General features: G+C 36.3%; 1 protein-coding gene across 1 annotated transcript; it reads left to right on the top strand.

Moving 5' to 3' along the window:
* Positions 1 to 818: 818 nt before the first annotated feature.
* On the top strand, positions 819 to 17,594 carry LOC149067590 (uncharacterized). Its single transcript, XM_089252573.1, has 3 exons — positions 819 to 1,129; positions 8,198 to 8,326; positions 16,015 to 17,594. Exons 1-3 carry the CDS (start codon positions 1,088 to 1,090, stop codon positions 16,129 to 16,131), a joined length of 288 nt encoding a protein of 95 aa, XP_089108699.1. The 5' UTR covers positions 819 to 1,087; the 3' UTR covers positions 16,132 to 17,594.
* The last annotated feature ends 4,096 nt before the right edge of the window (positions 17,595 to 21,690 follow it).

Below are 21,690 nucleotides of genomic sequence, written 5' to 3' on the forward strand. Positions count from 1 at the left end.
CCAGTTGTTAAAACCTTCGTATGGTAGCGGAGAGTGACGTCATCCTTGTGTAAGAACTAGATATTTCGATTTTTTTTAACTTGATCGATCTGCCAAAAAAATCGCTTCAAAAAATGCTTGATTAAAGCTGCGGAATTTCTCCAATGTAATTTATATGGGCACACACATAATTAACTTCAAAACCTCCTAAACTATATGGATTGAGATGCAATTGGATAATATAAGACAATACGGAGACATTAATTCTCATTTTCGCGCTTGAGAAGATATAAATGAAAAAGTTTAAATCAATGTTATTGCATGGATATCTACCTCAAAAGTGGAGGGGGGGGGGTCTGGCTCATTATTTTATATTTAATTTTCTGGGCTTCGTATCTCTAAGTGAACTCAATATATCAAAAATTCAATCCAATTTTTAAAATTATTGACGTGGCGGAAAACCCCAATAAAAATTTCCGCATTTCTACCACATTGAGAAGAAATATAAGTTCCTTATTTCTCCTCTAAGATTTCTACGCTAAAATCGGCAATTTTAACATTGATCTCTATGGGAATAACCTGGTGTTTGTCCCTCACAGAGAGATGATGATTATGACGTCTATTCGAAAAGCCTCAGGGGCGTAGCCAGAAATTTTGTTCGAGGGATGACCAAAATGATAGAGAACAATAGATTTGGCCATCTTTTTCCCCTTTTTTTCGGTCATTTTCTCACATTTCGGGGGGGGGGAGACCATACCCCAAGTCCCCCCCCCCCTCCGCTACGCCCTTGAAAAGCCTCATTTAATATATAACAAATCATTAATATAGAGAAAAAGAACAAAGTAGTAGCTTACTACAAAAAGAATGGAGATGGGATGATATGAAAAGAAGAGAAAGTTTTCAGATCTAAGAGACGATGCGTGAAAATAGGGGGAAAAGTCCCGGAAAATACGGGTCACGCAGGCTAAAGTGGCACAATAAAATGGTTCATGTTTATGTATACCGGTGTGTAGTTACGACCGGCCAGATCAATACGAATCGAAACAATTCGTGAAGTCGCGAGCTAAAATAGTACTTCCCTCGAGTAAATTGCGTTTCTTTTTTGAAGATGGCTTTCGAAAAAGATGATCGCTGGAAACTAATTCAGCAGGTGTTGTATTTATTTTCTGCATTTCTCTCCGGCATTCAAATAAAAATGACATAATGGAGAAAATTTGCTGTTTTTATTTTGTAAATCTTCATTTCTAGATTAACGGCTTTTTTAACCCGTGGAAATGAATATTCGGTGATGTTAATCATGTGTGTAAAGATATTTTGAAATTATGGACGTCTCCCTAAGCTAGTTTATAATCGCTTATAATTAATATCCTTCCATTTTTTCTAACCAAGAAAGAAAATAACAATAATTAATAAGAACAATGCAAATTTTGGATTTTCATCAGCCGTCACTCTTTTCTAGTTATTATCTACACATTTATTTTTATTGGAAACTTGATTGAAAAAGTGTTAACCAGTGAACTGTCCAATTAATTTCTCCGAGCGTTACCCGCAATGCCCACTTTTTTTTGAAGATGCGCACGCTTTTTCCCTTTTTTTCCCTTTTCTTGGAAGTTTGAAATCTTAAAATATTTTTTTTATAGCGCGAATGTGTCGAGACATAATATGACACCCCAAAAGTGGGGAGGGGCGGTCATAATGTCTTGTGACTAAAAGATATGCTGTTGATGGATTTATGTGGAACCATAGTAGTTGAAACTTTGCTGAAAGATATATGAGTAATAAAACAGATGTGCATCTTCACAAGGAAGTTGGAAATTGAAACAAAAGCGATGGGGATGCAGCTTTGCAAAACATGACAAAGATAATAGTAATAATAATCTCAGACCTTGAAATATAATTGTCAACTCCATCTAGTGATGAGATAATAAAGAAGAAGGATGGCAGCACATGTATGACAAATTATTTTGTCATATCTATGTGAAAAAGACAGAAAAGTCTGCGTGTTGGCAAATCAACAAGTCTGCGTAGGCAACATCATTACGTATATCAGCGACGGCAAACGCCGTCGTAACCACTTGACTGGTTAAGATCTCTTATAATAAATTTATGGAGATGAAAACATGTTTATACATTTTTATATGTAGGTTAAATAAGTTTATGAGTAAATAAATTACATCTAAATTATTTAGTGATCCGAAATCGCAAACAAAGTTTTTGAGTTTTGTTGTTGATAGACACATATTGTTGTACCACTTGAACTATTTTGAACACTTTACCAGTTTTAATATATCAATAGAGACCAGGGCTGTAGCGTGCTTTCTTGGGACCCTGGGGTAGACTTTTTCTAGCGCCCCCTCATGAAAGTGCTATTATGTTAAATGAGGGGGAAAAAATTTTAGGGGCCCTATTCCACTCTTGGCTGCCCTGGCCTAGCTGTGGGCCTGATAGAGACATTTTTCTTTGTTTTATTTTTGGAAGGTTTTGTTGTTGATGTTCCAGGCTTGTATTTATCTTTAATGGTGATATTTTTTTTGCGTTTGATTGGGCTTGTTTCTCCTTACGCTCTTCCATCATTTCTTTCTTTTCCATAGAGGATTTTAGAGATGTTTTATGGAGACTTCCTATCACCAAGAATGAGGTCCTGGCTCTATGAGACATTAAGGCTGGATGACTGGAACTTTCTTGATGTCTCTTCATACATCAATCAAAATGAGTCTAAGACGTTAGGGAAAAAAGATGTATATCCCAAGAAAAGTACATTATGAGTGTCCTAAATCCATCCCCGGGATTAATTTAAGATACTCACAGAGATGCCACTGGACTCTAATTTACCTGGGTCCCGGGACCCAGGTTATTTGAAAAATCTGGGTCCTTTTTGAGTGAAAGTGGGTCCCTCTAAAAAAAAAATGTATCTTGGAAAAACTTATGCCCCCCCCTCCCCATAATTCACTGGTATCTCTATGAATTTTCTACCAGTATGCCCCAGGTCTTTGATAACCTGCTTATATTTCCTCGTTGAGACTGAGCGGTGGATCATGTTCTGGGTAAGAGAAGGTATCTGTGAATCAAGTTATTCATTTCTAAAAACATGTTCTATCCAAAGGTTCATTTACTCTCATTGTCTACTAGTGGGAAAAGCTTGCGAAGAAGCTCATTAGCGCTGAGAATTTTATGAATGGAATTCCGCACATGTAATAAATCTAAAACAAATATACAGTTGATCCCGCTTACAATGTTTCTCCCATTTAGAATGTTAAAATATTTTTCCACTTAGTACAACTTATTTTCGTGGTCCTAACAATAAGTAATTCTCATTGGGATTTCCTGTTTAAAGTGTTTTCCTATTTATAATTTTTTTATGACGGTTTTTTGAAAAACGTTATAAGCATGATCCACCTTAATTAACAGTTGAAGGCACACATTTACATATTTACTAATAATCAATCTATAAATTCCCTTCTGATTGATTTTACATTTCGTTAAAAATATCTTAGCATTTTCAATATCTTCTGATCAAATTTGAAGCAAATTAGATTCTCTCTCTCCTCTCTGAGACACTCATCCCTATTCATACTTTGGTTTTCCTGGTAAAATTATTTTATTTTCCTTCCCTGATGGTCCACCATTCTGATCTGTCGCCATTTAACTGCCACATATTATAACACCTGAATATGGGAGCTGTCAGATTTGTGTTGGAGAAACTTAAGTGTGCTTGTGCCCAGCATTTGGCATGTTTTGTGTTCAGTAGATGGTGCCTTCTATCTAGCACCACAACTAGATACTTTCTCAAACGGGGCAAGTACACATTTTGGCACACCCATGTAATGTGGAAGAAGCAGTTATAAAGGTTGAATTTGGTGCCCCCCCCTCTAATCCAGAGCCCAGGGCACTAGGTCCGCCTGTTCCTCTCCCTCCCAGTTGCGGCCCTGCATCTATTCTTCAAACTGGTAATGCATGCATTTGAAGTTCAATGTATGCATATTAGTGTTGTAGGTCTGTGTGATCGCCATGGCAACCAGGAGTTTTTTCAAAGGAATGGCCAACTCAAAATTTTAAGTTTTTAGAAAATCACATTTTTAGCCAATTACCATTGTGCGCAATAGCAAGTTCCAAACACGGATTTCCACCAAAAGTAAAATTTGGGAGAGGTTATAAGGGGCCTCTTCCTTTCTCTCTCCCCACCTGAGATCAAAAATTAAAAATATTTTTGTAGAGAATTAAAATATTGGAATAAAATAATTTCTTTTATATTATCCGTGAAGAATTAGATCCTTGTGCTCCTCCAAAAGCCGATTCTGCTTACACACCCCTGATTTTAGCGATGCAAAACGCTGATTACCACATAGCAGCTAGATGACAAAACTGTGGATATTCAAGGTAGAGTTTTTACAGATGCAGTTTTTTTCCATGATATCGGGAAGGTTTTACAATTTGAACGGGCGTTCCAACCCTTTACGATTTGAAAAATAATGTGCATTCACGATATTGTAGGAACATGACGAATTTACGCCATATAAACGCCTAATACAGTCTTTGAATACCGGCCGATAGCCTCGAAAGTTCCGTAATTTCCAGTATATAGCTGGAAGGGAGAAAATCTGCAGGTAATAAAAAAATTCAAAATTTGAAACTTCTGTACACGCGGCCCCTCATTCAGGGAAGCAACCAGATATCCCTCATCTTATTCTTTAATAACCCGCGTGTATATCAATACAGTACAGTTTACGAAGTAGTAAAACCAATTTTTCAAGGTCCCGCGATCATGATACATGGTAAAGAGAAAAAAGTTGGGGAGGTTTTTCTCTCTATTTTTTTTCTAAGAACTAGGAAAGAATGCGTCCCGGAGGATGCGTGAACAAAATTTTTACGCATCCATTTCCAAAATTCCGGGTATTTGACGCGTTATAATGCGTCAATGGCATCTCTGACTCAGATGGGACAGTTTTAGAAATTCAGCTATAGCAAAAGTTGGGACTACTCCTGACTAAATGACCACAGCTACATGACTAAGACAATTGCAATGCAATATTCAATTAGCAACCTGTAATTATCAATTGCCAACTGATGAAAAACTTTCTGTAAGGCATAAATATATAACTGTTCAAAGTTGATTTCGCAATGTAACAAGTTATAACAAAAACCATTTTTATAAAATTAAAGTGTAAATAAAAAGATCAAGGCAACTTTGTCACTGCGAGTAGTCAACTGAATGGTTCTGAAGAGTTTCCTGACACTCTTGCAAGATAGCAGCTCTGTTCATGTAAATTAGAGAGAGGTACGGATTTCTCTGGCTCTTTCCCTTACCTGAAAAAATAATTGGAATTAACTTTTCTGAAACTTTGAGGATTAGTTTTGTAAAAATAGGGGTATGTTTTTTATGAATAACAGAGAAATAATAATATTAAAAAAATTACCTAAAATTTGAAGCAATATTTTCACTCCTTAACGAAATTTGGAGTAGCATAATTGAATTTTGATGCATGATGATGCATAGATGTATATTGGCAAACACTGCTGCTGACCATGTTTTCTAATCTGATTCAAAGCGGTACACGTGGTTTGCAGAAATCTCTAAAGCAATATGTTTGCAAATTATAAATGCACAACAGCGAAACCACAAATCAGAAATCTTGGCATTGGAAAATAAGTCAACAAGTTAGTGATTAGTGTTCATCATGCTCATGGAATCATTGCCAAACAGAGGTGAATTTATGTGGGGGGGGGGGGGGTTAAGCGGGCTATAGCCCAAGACGGCAAGTTAAGAGGGGTGAAAACTTTTAGTAATTGGTGGTCAAGAACAGGGCAGCAGCTAGATCAGTGATTCTCAACGTGGGCATTAACGCCCCCTTAGGGTGATGGAAAGTTCCAGGGGGCAGTAGAAACTACGGGTATAACATAGGATCCTATAGGTTAAATTGTGTCGGGGGGGGGGACAGTGGGAGAAAAAATTTCGGAAGAAGGGGGCGATGGGACAAAAAAGTTGGGAAACTATGAGCTAGATGGGCGGTCACCCAAGACAAGCACACATTTTGAGCCCCCCCCCCCCCCGTAATGTTGAAAGAGATGTTAAAAGGTAAATTTTTGTCCCTTCTAGTCCAGCACCTGGAACACCAGACTCCCCAGTTGCAGCCCTGGTCAAGAACATTAAATTAGAATAGAGAAGGGTGGCAAAATTTGAATAGCTCGCAGGCAGCAAAGCATAAATCTGTCTTTGTTGCCATATATTTCATACATATATAAGTCTATACAGGGGTGGCTTAAGCAAGGATGCAAGGGGTGCAGTGCACCTGGGTGGCAGGTTGTAAGGGGCAGCAGCATAGACTTTAGTTAAGACTCCAAAATTTTTAAAAATTTTACACACAGTGAAAATTCACATGTGGGATCATGCTTTTGAGTCATACCACAACAACGGAGATGTTCAGAAAACTTAGAATAAATAGACAGGGCTTACGATTGTAATACTAGAAACAAGAATGTAAGTTATCAGGGCAGCTTGAGACAAAATCTCTATTTGGGTTCTCAGATTTTTGTGCCTCCTATCTATTCACCCCCATAGCCCCTACATCTTGCTTCAGGGCCCCTAGGCTGGAATCTTTCATGAGCCCCAAGCCAGATTTTAAATGGGGGACTCTTCTACAGTTAATTAATAGCAGGAAAAAAAAATGGTAAAGATAAAGTCCCGGGCCCCCAGGCTGGAGCCTTGTCAGCCCTACCCTTGTGGGTCATGCCCCTCCCTCATCCTCCTAAAAATTCCTAACAAATTCCCCTCCCTTATCCTAAAAATTCCTAACAAAAAACTTTTTTTTTGCCCTTTCATCTCGGATTCAGCGCCTCTCCAGAACGGACAGAAATAATTTTCTTTGGCCAATGAAATTTTTTCACATATTCACCATGGATTTAGCACCTCTCTTGAGTGGCGTCCCGTGCGGCCGCAATAGGAAGGGTAAGTATACATTTTGATTCCCTCACCCAGTATTTTTTCCAGAATGGTCCGAAAGCAAAGGAAAAACTTGGCTTCTCATTTATCCGGTCCCTGGAGTACTAGAAACACCTTTGAAATAAATTTTTTAATAAAAATAAGCTTGTTATACATTATCTTCATAGGATAAGTGATGATGGCTCTCCAAATTAAGTGCTGTTTTAAGGATTAAATTACCTGTTATCTGGCATTAAGAACGGGGAAATAATTCTGGATCAAAAAGCCGAAAAAATCTGCTTAAAAAGCAGGACATATGGTCACGATCATTTTGCAAGGTAAATAATGGTGTGCGGCTTTCTTCTGAAACAAATCAGGTTTATCTAGAGGTCCCCCTGACTGAAGCCTTGCCAGCCTCCCACTAGAGTCGCCTTTAGGGGCGGCATATGAGGCTTTGCACCCATGCGGCAGGTAAGCTTGAGCCATCCATGGGTCTATACATCATTTTGTGTATAAAATGTTGCTCGTCAGCAACAGATTAGTGTGGCTATTTCATTTGCCTTTTAATAAGGCACTCTAATATTCCATATTCTCCAAATATTACAGTTTACTCAGTGTCTCAAAGCTTTGTACCAGTTTCCCAATTTTTTTTACATCGCCCCCTTTTCTTCAATTTTTTTTTCTTCTAATTGCCTCCAATTAATGGAATCCAATACTAAACCTATAGCTTCTACCACCACCTTGGAGTTTTCCATCACCCCTCCCAGGGGGCGATATTGCCCACTTTGGAATACACTGGTTTATACAAATTATACACTGGTAATTATACACATGTTGGGGTAAATCAAGAAGCTATCCATACTTAGAATAAGACAACCATAAGTATTCTTTATGGGCATTGTATAATATTTTATCATGTGTATATATTGTTTATAATTTTTGTTAATTGCATTTTTAATTGGGTTGCTGTATTTTTGAAATATATGACATCCATATTTTTATGGGCATCTTTTTCTCAGCCACCTCGTTGGGCATTTTGCCTGTTGTGACGTTGTATTTGTATTTGGTAAACAAGCAAGAATGACGAAAAAAGTATTAAAACTTAACTAAAATCAAGCAGAAAAAACAACGAACTAAATAATGACAAATTGTCGATTCTCAAACAAGCAAATTATACAATTAATTAAATTTGAACTGTTTATTTGTTCTCAATTTTACCCATAAATTTAAATATGTGAATTATATGTTTATATGCATAACTATTTTTTAACTGTAGTGATTTTTTGATGTGATTTTTTTCAGATTGCCTTACTAGCATATGTTCACAAGGGTGAGGATTCAAAGCTTTTATATGAAGCTGTGTTAGCAGCAAAAGTTTTCAATGGCCTTTTTAAAGAACTTGTATCAACTGATTCTACTGAAGATTATAGGGTAACTGATGATGTGATTTATTTGTATTCACCAGTCATCTGAGTATTTAAACTCTCAAAGTGCAACCATGGTGGGTATTTAAAGGGGTTAGGGAAGTGGCCTTCTTTTTTTATTAAAAAATTATTCTTGCAATTATTCATTTGGGAATAGCATTTCCATTCCATTATGACCCGCTGTTGCATATTAAACACTCAAAAATTTATAGATTACTTGTACTACATAAAGGGCTGATTATGTTTACACATACCCATAGGCAAAATGGCAAGTAGATCAAAAATGTGCATGACAGCTATAGCTGTCTGCAGACCCACACCACATCAGAGCAATCAGCCATGATGCATATACACGTCACTCATACCCAAGTTTGACTGGTCAATTAAGTTTCTATAATAAATATGTAGTGAATTAATATAGTCGATGCTTGTTATAACGATTCCCCCAAAACGCTCATTCCAACCAAAATGGATATTATATCAGGTGGTTGTTATAGTAAAAAAAAACCAAATAATATAAGATAATCCTTGTATGAAAACATTTGGGACTAATTGTGCTGTAATGGAATGGTCACTATAATGCATGGTCATTATAGCAAGCATCTATTGTAGATATATGCTTTCTGAAAATATCTTTTTTTCTTTAAGAAATAGAACCTGAAATATTAATTTATCACATGTGCAAGTCCAAATATTTTACCTTAACTTAAATAACAGAAAACTATATAATTAATTGTGCAAAATTTACATATTTTCTTAAAATATACATAGGCTATTTATTTGAAAGAATCCATGTTTTTAAAGATTTACAATTGCAGTTTGAATTGTTTGATGGACATAAACTATAATGTTTCTCCCACAATTGGCCTTCAATTTTCCATACAGACCTATACAATCCAGCTCACTTGTAATAATGTGGTCAGTTACCCAGATGACAGCCAAAATGGAAAAATTAGTCAAGCCTACAGGGGTTGGACAAAATAACTGTCAAATGAGAACACCTGTCAAATGAGACAAAATATTTATTAATAGGCTGTTGGCCCTCCTTTTGCAGTAATTACAGCTTGTATCCGTCATGGGATGGAACAAATACAAGTCATGCACCACAGTCACGGGGATACATAGCCACTCCTCCTGTAAAAAGGTCACTAATTCAGAACGTGTCTTTGGAGGTGGAAACCTACTGCACAGTTTGGCCTCCAAAATACCCCACGAAGATTCAATTATATTAAGATCAAGGAACTGAGTGGACCACACGAGGTGTTGCACTTCATTATCGTGTTCATCAAGCCAGTCTCCGACAATTCCAGCAGTGTGAACGGGCGAATTACATCTTGAAACACAGGTCGAGAATCAGGGAACTAATATTGCACCATTGAATGAAGATGGTTGGCCAGAATACTGACATAAATCGATGCTTTAACCCAGTGGTTCTCAACCTTTTTTTGTCCATGGCCCCCTTTCAACCATTTCTCATTCCTGTGGCCCCCTTGCGAACATGAATAATTTTCTACTCCCCCTTCCTTTCTCTCCCCCCCCCCCCCCCCCGTTTTCTCATTAGAAGATAGTTATTCAAAAATTGTCAGAAGTATAAATATTTGTGAATTTAATTTGATTAATTTTTAATTTATGAAAATAACGAAAAAGCAAAATAAACATAATAGAATACAGTAAAAATAGAATAAATCCCTTGGGGTCACAAAGGGTCTGTATCATCGTAATGTTACTTTTTGTGAAGTTTATTGTTTTGTGTTTTTCTCAGTTTGATTTGTATGTTTTATGGGTTGTGTCAGTCAAATTAAAAAAAAATATTTTTAATCAATGTAAACTCTGTGCTTGAAGACGGCACAATGTCATCAAGTTACTGTACTGGATGATGAAATTTGTATTTTTTCCAAATTAGTTTTTTTTTTGTGCGTAAAAGATTATGGTTTCATTGAGAAATGCCAGTTGTAGCATCCAAAATATGCATTCTTATAATGATAAAAATCGCAAAAAGTGGTAGCAAGCAGTTTTATTAATTTTATTCTCTTTGTGCGGATAAATGTAGTAGTGAGGGAGTAGCCACACAAATGAATCACAATTGAAAGTTCAACCTTCCACATCGTTTTCAACAATAATACATGTATCACGGATATAGGTTCATGTTGTAGCCCTACTATGAATTTTAAAAAAAAACTAAAATGCGCGTGAAAATTTTTTTAAATATTTGTTTGAACCATTCATTCCAGAGAAATCGTACGCAGTGACAAAACTGTTCGTGTGAACCTAATAATGATTCATTATCAGGATTTCAAGCCCATCGGAAAACATAAATAATCAGATTTTCAAATACGAAAATTATCAGTTTGTTGACTTCAATTTCGATACAGTGAAAATCTGATATTTCATTGAATGACAAGCTTCCTTCAAGTGGCTTTTTGGTTCATAATGTGACCGCTCTCTCGCAGGCGAACGAAGCAACGTGCGTGTTGGCTTAAATACAACACAATATTTCACATAACAGTCCGTACTATATTTCATATACAGGGCGCATAGGTAACGGGGCATATGGCATTTTGCTGGCGAACCATTGGTCCAAGAGGCATACTCCCAGTTGGAAAAGTACCCGAATAATGTGTAGTACTCAGATATTTGATTCATGTTGCCAGGGGTTACAGAGTTATTAAAATAAAAATGTTAACTTTTTATGTGGATACCCTGTGCCCCAAAACCCAATTGGAAAGTTGTTTCCTGGTCTCCGACAAAAAAATTCAACGTGTCTAAGTTTAAATTTTCACTGAGATATTCCAAGAAAGTTGGAAAAAAACAGCATTAAATGAGGGGAACCCATTTTACCCGCATTGAATGCTGTTTTTTCCCAAATTTCTTCAACTTTTTGAATTCACATATCTCGGTGAATATTACACTTAGAAACGTGAAATTATTTTATTTGGCATCGGGAAAGACAGAGCAACAACTTCTTAATTGGGTTCTTTGGCACACGGAGACGGTATAAAGAGTTGTTTTTTTTTTATTTTATAGCTATACAACCCCTTACAACATGAATGACATATCTGAGTTTGACACGTGATTTGGATACTTTTTCTAGTTGGGTATGTCTCTAAGATTAATGGCTCACCAGTAAAGTGCCATACGCCCTGTTACCCATGCAGCCTCCAAATACACGTAAAAAAATAGCTTGAGACGAAATACAGTCAACTCTCATTGTAACAAATACCATTACAACGGGAAAAATATAGTTTTAACAAAAACGTTTTTAATCCCTCGGATAGGTTTACATAGGAACAATATAAAAATCTGGAATTCCTTTGTAACGAAATTTCGTTATTACGAAGTGATTTCTCGGGTCTCTTGGAATTCCGGTCTAATGGGGTTTGACGAAAGCGTATTAATAAAGGGTCTTTAATACGCTTTGGGTTTGACTATATTTCCCCCCAAAAAATCTGACATTTTTGCAGTAAAGTAATGGAACTTCGGCAATTTGATCTGAAAATAGTCCTTTTTATAATGATTATGTCCTTTTTACTTTTATAAATTTAGGAAGGAAACAAAAGGAAGAAAGGGTGGGGAGAAAAAGAAAAATGGCCAAGACTAGCTCGGTTGTGCTTAAATGCCTTGAAATTCCACTTGTGTGCAAGGGGATTCGTGCCTCACTCTGTTTTACGACAAAATTTCACTTACGACAAATATTTCATTTATACAAAGCACAATTTCAATTATTTGACATTTTCATTTTTATTCGAACTCTAAATCTTTGGCATTTAGACATCATTTCCAACTATCAAATCCAAGCAGTTTTTGCAGATTGTGAAAACGCATCGCTGAATTGGTTTTGCATGCGTAATATCAACACTAAAAACTACAAATTTTAGGTTGACAGATACAAAGAGGCGCATTGAGCGGGTTATGGACATTTCAAAGTGAAGACTTAACGTGAGAATTTATTGGACTTTTTGTAGAAATCAGCAGATGCAGCGAATCTCTAATAAACGGATTTAAATTGCTTTAAATGTAGTCATACGCCTTTTTAGAAATTTTTTTTTGATGTCCACAACATTGTTCTTGCAGGATAGGATAAAATTAGTAGGGCAGTTAAAAGGAAGCATTACAGTAACGATTAAAAAAACTTTAAAGATGTGGTGTCAATCTTGGACGAAGTCCCAATACAGGGGTAGCTCGAGCTTACCTGCCGCCCGGGTGCAAAGCCTCATGTACCGCCCCTACTGGCGACCCTGCCAGGAGTCTGATAGGGATTCGGTGAAGGGCACCTGGAAATATACCTGATTTTTTTTCAGAAGAAAGCCGCACATAATTGTTTACCGTGCAAAATGTGCGTGTCCATACGTTTTGAAGTCGAACATTTTTTGTTCTAGAATTATTTTACCATTCTTAATAAATGCCAGATAACTTAATCCTTGAAAGAGCACTTATTTTTGTGAGCCATCATCACTTATCCTGTAAAAATGATATTCAATGGGGTAATTTTTATTACGAAAATTTTTTCAAAGGTGTTTCTGGTATTCCAGGGCCGGACAAGTGAAAAACTAAAATTTTCCTTTGCCTTCATTTGACTATTGTGGATCAAATTCTGAGTGAGGGTATGGGCCCCTAGGCTGGGATCTTTCGCAGGCCCCCTCCCAGTCAGATTTCTCACAGCCCCTTCTATAGTTGATTTAAAGCCTGAAAAGGCCAAAAAAGTATGAGAATTATCCCGGGCTCTTGCAGGGGCCATGGGTGAGGGAACCAAAATGGCCCTTGTAATAGAGTACAGGGGTGGCACTTGGCCACGCGACCCATTGCGGCCACACAGGGCACCGCTTAAGAGGATGCTAAATCCGGGGTGAATGGGTAAAAAAAAATTCAATTTGCCAAAAAAAACCAAACTGTCGGCTCTGGAGGGGCGCAAAATCGGAAATGAAGGGCCGAAAAAATGTTTTGTTAAGAATTGTTTGGATAAATTGTGAGGGAGGGGCATGACCTTCTAAGGGTAGGGCTGACAGGGCTCCAGCTTGAGGCACGGAACTAAATCCTTATAACTTTTATTTTTTCACTCTATAAATTAACTGTAGAAGGGCCCCCGTGGAAAATCGGGCATGGGCCCCACGAAAGATTCCCTGACGCAGGAGGTAGGGGCTATGGAGGGAGCAATAGGTAGGAGGTGCAAAAAATAAGTCCCACACGGGTACATATTTTGTCTCGAGCCGCCCAGATAGCTTTCTGGTATTACGATCAGAGGTCTTGTCTATTTTCTCAACGTTTCCGTTGTCGAGGTATAGTAGGACTCAAAAGCGTGATGTCGTGAATTTTTACTGTGTTAAATTTTGTTGTCTTAAGTAAAGGCTACGCTGCCGCCCCTTACAACCTGCCGCCCGAGTGCACCGCACCCCTTGCACCCTCGCTTAAGCCGCCACTGTCCCAATACATTATCACAGCAATGTAGTTTTAAAAAATTTTAAATTTCGTGGGTATTTTTCCCCATGTATGATTTGATTTCTTGGAGTTCGTTATAACTGAATTCGACTTTATTTCTTTTCAGCAGAGGCAATGGATTGGCACCCCCTTTCAAAATTCATAAAAAAATACCCCAGAGCAATCATTCTCTATTCGATTTTTATAAATATATTCCTCATCAGACCACTCAGTGCTGGCTGAAGATAGCTTTGTGCTAAACTAGATGGCTATCCGTCTGTAATTGCATGAAAACGATGGGCTTTTTTACAAGCTTACATTTTTCCACCCATCTACTTCTTGGATTACATTTACTACCAGCACTCAAAAGAATGTCAATGAATGGTCAACAAATCTTTGTCTGTTTTCTTTATGGCAGCCCTCTTTGAATGAAAAGTCTGAACACGCAATCTTCTGTCTTTACAATTATTCCATTTTGCTTAAACCTCTTGTATAGTTTGTGTCAGGGCCTACTGTCACCCCCAAGTCGTAAAACCACTGAGATTACATGAACCACTTTTTTTTATTTCCTTCTTCCTCATGTTAATGTTACTTGAATGGGGAAAAATTACGAAAAAGATATTTTATGCATTTTGTATGAAATTAAATTTTTTTAGTCAGAGTGACTAAAAAAACTTAATGTCACAAATTTTTTCGTGGCCCCCGTATCAGTAGCCGTGGCTCCCCTTTTGCAAGATTTTCATCCGTGGTCCCCCCTGGAATATCCTAGGGCCCCCGGTTGAGAACCACTGCTTTAACCTGCCCATTCAGGACAACAAGTGGGCTGATACCATGGTGAGACATGACGCCCCACAGCATCACTGATCCCCCTCCATGCTTAACAGTAGAAAGGAGACAGTCACCATCATAAGATTGTGCTGGCATTCTCCAAACGTAAACACGTCCGTTAATCTGGAATAATGTCTGACCAGATGACATTCTAACATTGTTGTTGTGTCCAATTCTTATGTTCGTGACACCATGTTCGACGTTTCAAGGCATTGCCTGGTGTCACCAATGATTTTGGAATAGTCACTCTACCTTGTATGTTTGCTGCATGCAGTTCGCAGCAAATAGTTTTTGTCGATACACCTTCCTGTAGATGTGTGTTCATCTGAGATATTATCTGGGATGCTGTTATCTTGTGCTTTCTGGCCACAATCCGCTTCAAAACCCTTCTGGGTCTATCAGCCATCTTCGACTTTTGGCCACTGTTATGCTTGGTAGATGATGTCTTTCTCTGTTTGCTATAGGCTGTCATTACTATCGACACAGTACTTTTCCTGACACCAACAAGGGTGGCCGTTTTCATTACTGTGGCTCTGGCAAGACGGGCTCCAATAATCATGCCTCTTTCGAAATCTGTGAGGTCAGTCATAACGAAGTTTTAACGCCCCAATATACATTGCATCTGAACGCTATCACTGCTACGACTAGACTGATGTGTGCACATTATCGCCCACTAAGTGGAACTCTTCCACACTAGAGGGCGAGCGTATACGACAGGTTCCCTCGAGTGTTGTTTTTTGCACAGGTGTTCACATTATTTTGTCGAACCCCTGTATGTGGATTGAGAGTTTAAATCACAAGCAGAAATAGGAATGCCAGAGTACATTTAAAAGCACTTCAAATTATGCTAATTTGAAGAAGCATGCCAAAAGTCATCCCGATAACTGACCACCACCCAAATTTAGATATAATGCTTGCAAAGTATTGGATATAGCAACTTTTTTTTTTAATTTTGACCCAGCAGTGTAAAAACAAGGTTAAAACAATTGCTTGTAATGAATTGTGAAGTATATAAATATTATGTACAATGTTCAAAGCAGTGAGAACCAATGGTAGCCCTATGATTCGCAAAGCTCAAGGTAATTTTGTTTTTCATCAGGTATCTGAAATGATGATTGTTAAAAATTATTGTTTCTGTTACACATTTGAACTCTTCTCATCAACAGCTCACTTGCTGTGATTTTTACAGACCATTGTTTCTGTATTTCGTCATTGGCTGAACTTAGCTTTGCACAATACAGAAGCAATACAAACTTCATCACAAAGATGAAATTTTTAACTATGACACCCACAAGGAGTTTAAAATGTTGCTTTGCACTGAAAATTTAGAATGATTCAAGGTGTACAGATGTTTGCTTTTAACTTTTAACACACATATTTTTAGAGTTAACTGATTATTATTTCATTTTATTAGTGTTTGTTCTCATGTTTGATTGATCATTCAATTTATTTCAGAATGAAGCTATACTAGCAATCGCCAAGTTTGTGCAAGCACATCCCCATGCAACAGATAAGCAAATAAGAGATGAAGTAGAAAGACAAATAGCTCTGTTTGTAGCCAAAATAAAATGACAATTGTGTGTTTTTATGCAAGCTTGATAAGTTATGTGACCGATGTGCTTATGACAGCACACACAAATAACAAATTCAGCAAAAAAAAGTTTTTTAGTTATATTGTGTGAACAAATTATTTATCTTAAATTTTGTTATAAATCTTCTTTTATTTATATTTGTTTTCAATTAGCATGTTTAGTTAATTTCGATAATGTGACTGTCCCAGATATTTGCATTGTAAATTTAAGAATAAATTAATCTTTTGACTGCTACTGAAATACAGTAAACCCTCAATTCAACAGACCCCAGGTTTAAAAAACAAAATTTCACAGCATTTTTTTTCCTTCCACAGCAATGCTTGCTCCTTGTTTTTGATGTAATATTATGTTCTTCCCTCCACAGTTACTCCCTTACCTCATCTCAACTATGTGATATTTAATCTGGTTTTGGAAATTGTAATGCATGTTCAGAAAGTTTCCTTGACAATTAAATAAGACATGATGTAAGTTTTTAAAATGAGACAAATCTCACTGCATGTTGAAAACAAAATGCTATCCATGTCTTAGACATTTGAAAATAACAAGTGGTTGATATTGTTCTGTTGTTAAAGTTTCATATGGTTATATTATCTATGCTTTATTATTCAGTGAAATTTTGATATAATGATACTCTGGGGACCAAGAAAAATATTGTTGTAAAGGGATTATCAGATCATGATCGAGAGACAACATTGTCATTTTGCGGCACGAAATCTATGCTGGTGTTGACATTCACCGCAAAAAATTAGAATTCCAAGCCACATTTGAAAAAAATATTGTTATATCAAGTATCACTGTATACAATTTAGTTATGAGTAGGCTGGACCATGGCTTGGCAAATTGAAAAAAATATTTATCCTCCAGCCCAACTTCTTAGGGGCCAAGCATGGTATTTTGCAACCACATTTAGAAAATTTCAAGTGCCAGTACAGATTTTTTAGTCGCCATGATGACCTGGTGTTAGTCCAGCTCTGGGCTAGACCATGTTTATTTTGATGAAACAAAAAGTGCACGTAATAGCTCTAGTCAGAAATGCTGAAGTTGCATGACTTCATGCCACTGATGCATATTCATTACTATGTATATATAAACTATGTTGATTAGTAAATACATGACCATTATTTAATTATTTTTCCACCAAGTAGGTATGATGAACTTATTTTATCGAAGTTTTTTTTGTGTTAAAATGTTTGTATATGTATTCAAGTAATATGGAAGAGTAAGTAATCCTTTGCCTGATATAATCTCTGAAGGAAGAAGTAATCATTCAAAGAAATTAGTTTCATTGAAAGCAATCAAGTTTCATTGCATTCATTTCAAGCAATTAGTTTCATTGAAAGCAAGCTAAAAAAATAATGATAAACATAAAAAAATATTTGCAAGATTATTACAAGAGCCACATTTTTTGATTTATGCACTACAAGACAATAAAATTTGATTTCTACATAATATGAGTTTTTTTATTTTTCCAAACATCAACATATTCAAATATAATTCATGTTTATTTATTGTTTGTCAAAATATTTGCAAAAAAAAAAAGTGCAAAGTGGATTCTGAATACAATGGACAGTTCAGTAAACTCATATTTGAAAGTAATATATATATATATATATGATGTTTGCTTATCCAGAAAATTATTATTTTGCATTTCCCAATGTTTCTAAGAAACTGAATAAAATGCTAGTAACATACACTAATAATCTTATATTCATGAGCTTAACTAGTTTAGCTCAAAATTTTAAAGCCTTTTTGAGTCACACTCGGGCATGGACAAATATGTCAATTACTAGTACCAGTCATTTTTTTATGAAGTATGAATGACTTTTTATTTTTTTTTTTGTTTTAAATAAGTGAACAAAGTTCATTAACTTATGCAGTGGTGTATTTAAAGGGGAGGCTATAGTCCAGGGTGGCAAGTTCAGAGGGCTGCAAATTTGAGGAATAAGTGGCCAAGAAAGTTAGTAGAATGGGAGAAGGGGTGGCGAAATTTGTTTCTCAACCTCAATAAATCCACCTCTGCCCAGACAGTAAGGGACTGGGTCAGTGAGTTTGCAAGCACATGAATGAGCAAAAGAGCAGCTTAGAGTATGGGCAAGAATGTGAATGACCAAAAGAGTGATCTAGAGCAGTGTTTGTCAACCGCTGGGCCATGAGAATATATTCATTATTACCCTTTCATTTCTCAGAGCATTTCCACAAATAATTAATTGGTTTATTTCACCACACATTGTGGAATATATTATTCAAATTTTTCAGTCTAAATGTCATAGAATGGGGGAAGATGAAAAACCTTCCTGTAGTTCCAGAACGAAAGCTTCCAGCTGCAACTGTAAATTATAGGAATTTGGAGGATCCCTCTTCCCCTATCGCACTGAAAATCATTTGTTTTGTTGCAAGGCCCTCAAGGAAAAACATGTGTCACTGGTTCCCCCCCTCAAAACTAGTATTTTTAATTCTATTTTTTTTTATTTTCACAATTTTGAGTATCCGCAGTCATGAAACTCGAAAAATACAACAGGGAAAATTTTTTTTCTTCCATACTCTTATCTTCCCCCCCCCCCCCGAAAATATCATTACATCATTTCGACAATTTTTTATATCGTTAGCTTCTTTCTAGCTAAGATTGAACACAAAATTTGATCATAAAATATGTTTTACACAAAATTATTAACGAAGTGCTAATTAATAAGTGTTGCATTGATATCAGCCCAAATAAATATAATTGCCCGCTGTGAATAAAAACGTTGTATTTTTGCAAACTATGCAAAATTATTCTATAAAATTGAATATATATTAAGGCGTTTCGATTGATTTGCGATCAATTAAATTTTCTAATGAGGCAGAGGCACCACAATGAAGAAAACATTGAGGGCTGAAAGTTACAATTGTCCCATATACACTGGTTCTAGCCCTGATGCAGGAGTAAGTGGTGTGTTGCATTGTATATGCATTAATTGTTGAGGGACCCTCATAAAATTTATTAGGGCGTTCAAACAGTCTCAGTACCCAGGTTCCAGCGCCTATGCAATGAGGATGTTTCGTTTATGTTTTGACTTCTGCACGTTATTAATACAGTATCAAAAAAAAATGTCTTAGTCTGTAAGATAATAATGGATTCAATTCATTAAAAGGATTTTAGTTAATTGAAATGGTGGTAATCAAAGTGCTTAATTTATTAGAAGTATTTAATTAATCAATTAAAGGGCTTTTAATGAATTAGGTGAATAATTAGCACAAATTTTTAAGTAATTGGTTGTTTATCAATTATTATCTTATGGACGAGTAAACTATTCCAAATCGGGCCGTCATTTCAACTTTTTCCAGGGGGGGGGGGCAAAGCACATGTATTAAATGTATGTGTATATATATATATTTGTATATATATACCAATTTTATGTATTTTCAAGAGCCGGGGGGGGGGGGCAACTGCCTCCCTTAAATGACAAGCCTGCGTAGACTTATAGAAATTTGATTCACCGGGTGGCTGTTCCAAAAATGTTGAGAACTACTGATCTAGAACATGTGCAAGCTTGTGAATGACCAAAACAGTGACCTAGAGCACTTGCAAGCATGTGAATGACCATAAGCATGACTTAGAGCAGGGGTTCTCAAACTTTTTACACATGCGGTGCCCAGCTCCCTAATCAACACTTATCCGTGGCTCCCCAGAGAGCAGTTTGACAAAGAATTTCTCAAAAAAACCTTTGTCAGGGGCACCATGGAGCAGTGGCCCTGACAAAGATTGGTGACACCAGGGCACTGCATCGCAAAGTTTTAACACCCCTGCAATTTTTCAAATAAATAATTCATAATTTATGAGTGGGTCAGGAAATCTACAAGAACAATATAGTAATTTCTGAAAAGACAAAATAAACTGCTCTCAACATCAACAGATGCCATTGGGGAATAGTTGGAGGGGATCTGATCTAGTCACAGTGTTAATTTCAAAACTTTTAGATGTTCCCGAAAGCCATCAAAAAATTTTCTGCCGGCAATAAGACTTCAAATTCAGGATAGCAAATTGGCCTACCCCACTTTTAGCACACTGACTTTACCGATAGTATCAATGAGTTCCACACTTTTCTGTAAAACTGAATGGTGGAAACTAGAATGCTGAAGATTGATCTTATGTACGTCATCAGTTCAATATTACAGAGGCAAAATGAAGCTTACTAAATCTTACTGCATGCAGCATTCTTACAGATGAAAATCATCATTCAATGTGAATTTGCAGATTTCAAAATTTTCTCTGCAGTACATGTAAGTACTATTACTATATACCAGTTCTCTTTTATATAAAAATTTCTCCCTCTCAACATCCCATATAAGATCAGAATTTTTTAATTCTCACTTTCATTTATTGTTTGGTTAAGTGTGCCCAGCTCTTGGAATTTTTGATGAATACTAAATTTACCTGGAATTGATTCTAAACTTTGTCATCTGTAAAGGAAGATACAAGTTGAGTGATGGAAATAATGTTTTTTTTTGTTTAAAAAAGTTGTAGTCTACTTTTTATTTTGGCAAAAATTTCAAAATTGAAAAAAACATCCAAAAAATGTCTTAACACCTGAAAAAATGCCTTAACCTTTCCAGTGCGGTGTCCCCATAGTGAAACCACCCTTTCAAAATTTCATCAAAAAATAACTAATATTTGCACAGAAATAATTTAAATCCTATTACCTAGCTTAAGATTTAGATTTTCTATCAGAGACGGCAGCATCATACTGGTTTTGTTTTGCAAGTGGTAAAAAAATCCACCATTTTCTCTATTTTTATATATGATACTTGTTTTAAAATTTATTTCCTAATGAAATTTTTTTTTTTCAAAAATTGAAGATGGTTTTTTATAGTTTTTGCCCTATTTGTTGAAATCAAGCCATTCAATAAACTTAAGAATAGTTTAAAATCAAATTATGGAAGTTTTAAAAAGGTGGTTCCATACTGAGGACACTGCACATCTAGAGTGCAGTGTGTACTGCACTTCGATGTAAAGTTTATTGCATGATGACAAATATGATGGTATACATTCCCCCAATGCCTGAATCTTCTTGACAATTTCAGATGGTTTGGGAGAAAAAATCAAGAACCAAATTACCCCTAGTGTGTTGTCAGTATGAAACCACCACTCTGAGATGAAGCAACATTTTTTTTCTGTATTTGTGGAGGAGTTTCGGGGGTTAGAATGGAAGACGCAACATGTTATTTTTTGTCTTGTACATAACCATTCTTTCATTCTAGTAGTTTTAGAGCGACTGTTGATGACTACTTTCTATGCTCTCTCTACTGTTTTAATTTTATTTTCTGAAATTTCTTTTGCCTTGAGCCCCCAAATATTGTGCATTTATTACTTTTATTGGTGGTGAAATGCCTATAAAATTCCTTAGTGCAGAGGAAGCAATATTATACTAATTTCGGAGCTCTCCTCTGATCTGGAGTCTAATGCATCTGATGATACCTCAGATGAAGAAAATAAAACAAAGTTTATTGCATGATGACAAATATGATGGTATACATTCCCCCAATGCCTGAATCTTCTTGA

Source organism: Pholcus phalangioides, unplaced genomic scaffold, assembly GCF_987345545.1.
Source record: "Pholcus phalangioides strain wild (caught in Gottingen) unplaced genomic scaffold, Ppha-v1.0 ptg000029l_1, whole genome shotgun sequence".
Lineage (NCBI taxonomy): Eukaryota > Metazoa > Arthropoda > Arachnida > Araneae > Pholcidae > Pholcus > Pholcus phalangioides.

Excerpts from the sequence above, each read along its gene's own strand:
- LOC149067590 (XM_089252573.1), top strand. The coding sequence starts at position 1,088 with ATGGCTTTCGAAAAAGATGATCGCTGGAAACTAATTCAGCAG. Across the intron at positions 1,130-8,197 it reads GCTGGAAACTAATTCAGCAG|ATTGCCTTACTAGCATATGT; the intron begins GTGTTGTATTTA and ends GATTTTTTTCAG. Across the intron at positions 8,327-16,014 it reads ATTCTACTGAAGATTATAGG|AATGAAGCTATACTAGCAAT; the intron begins GTAACTGATGAT and ends AATTTATTTCAG.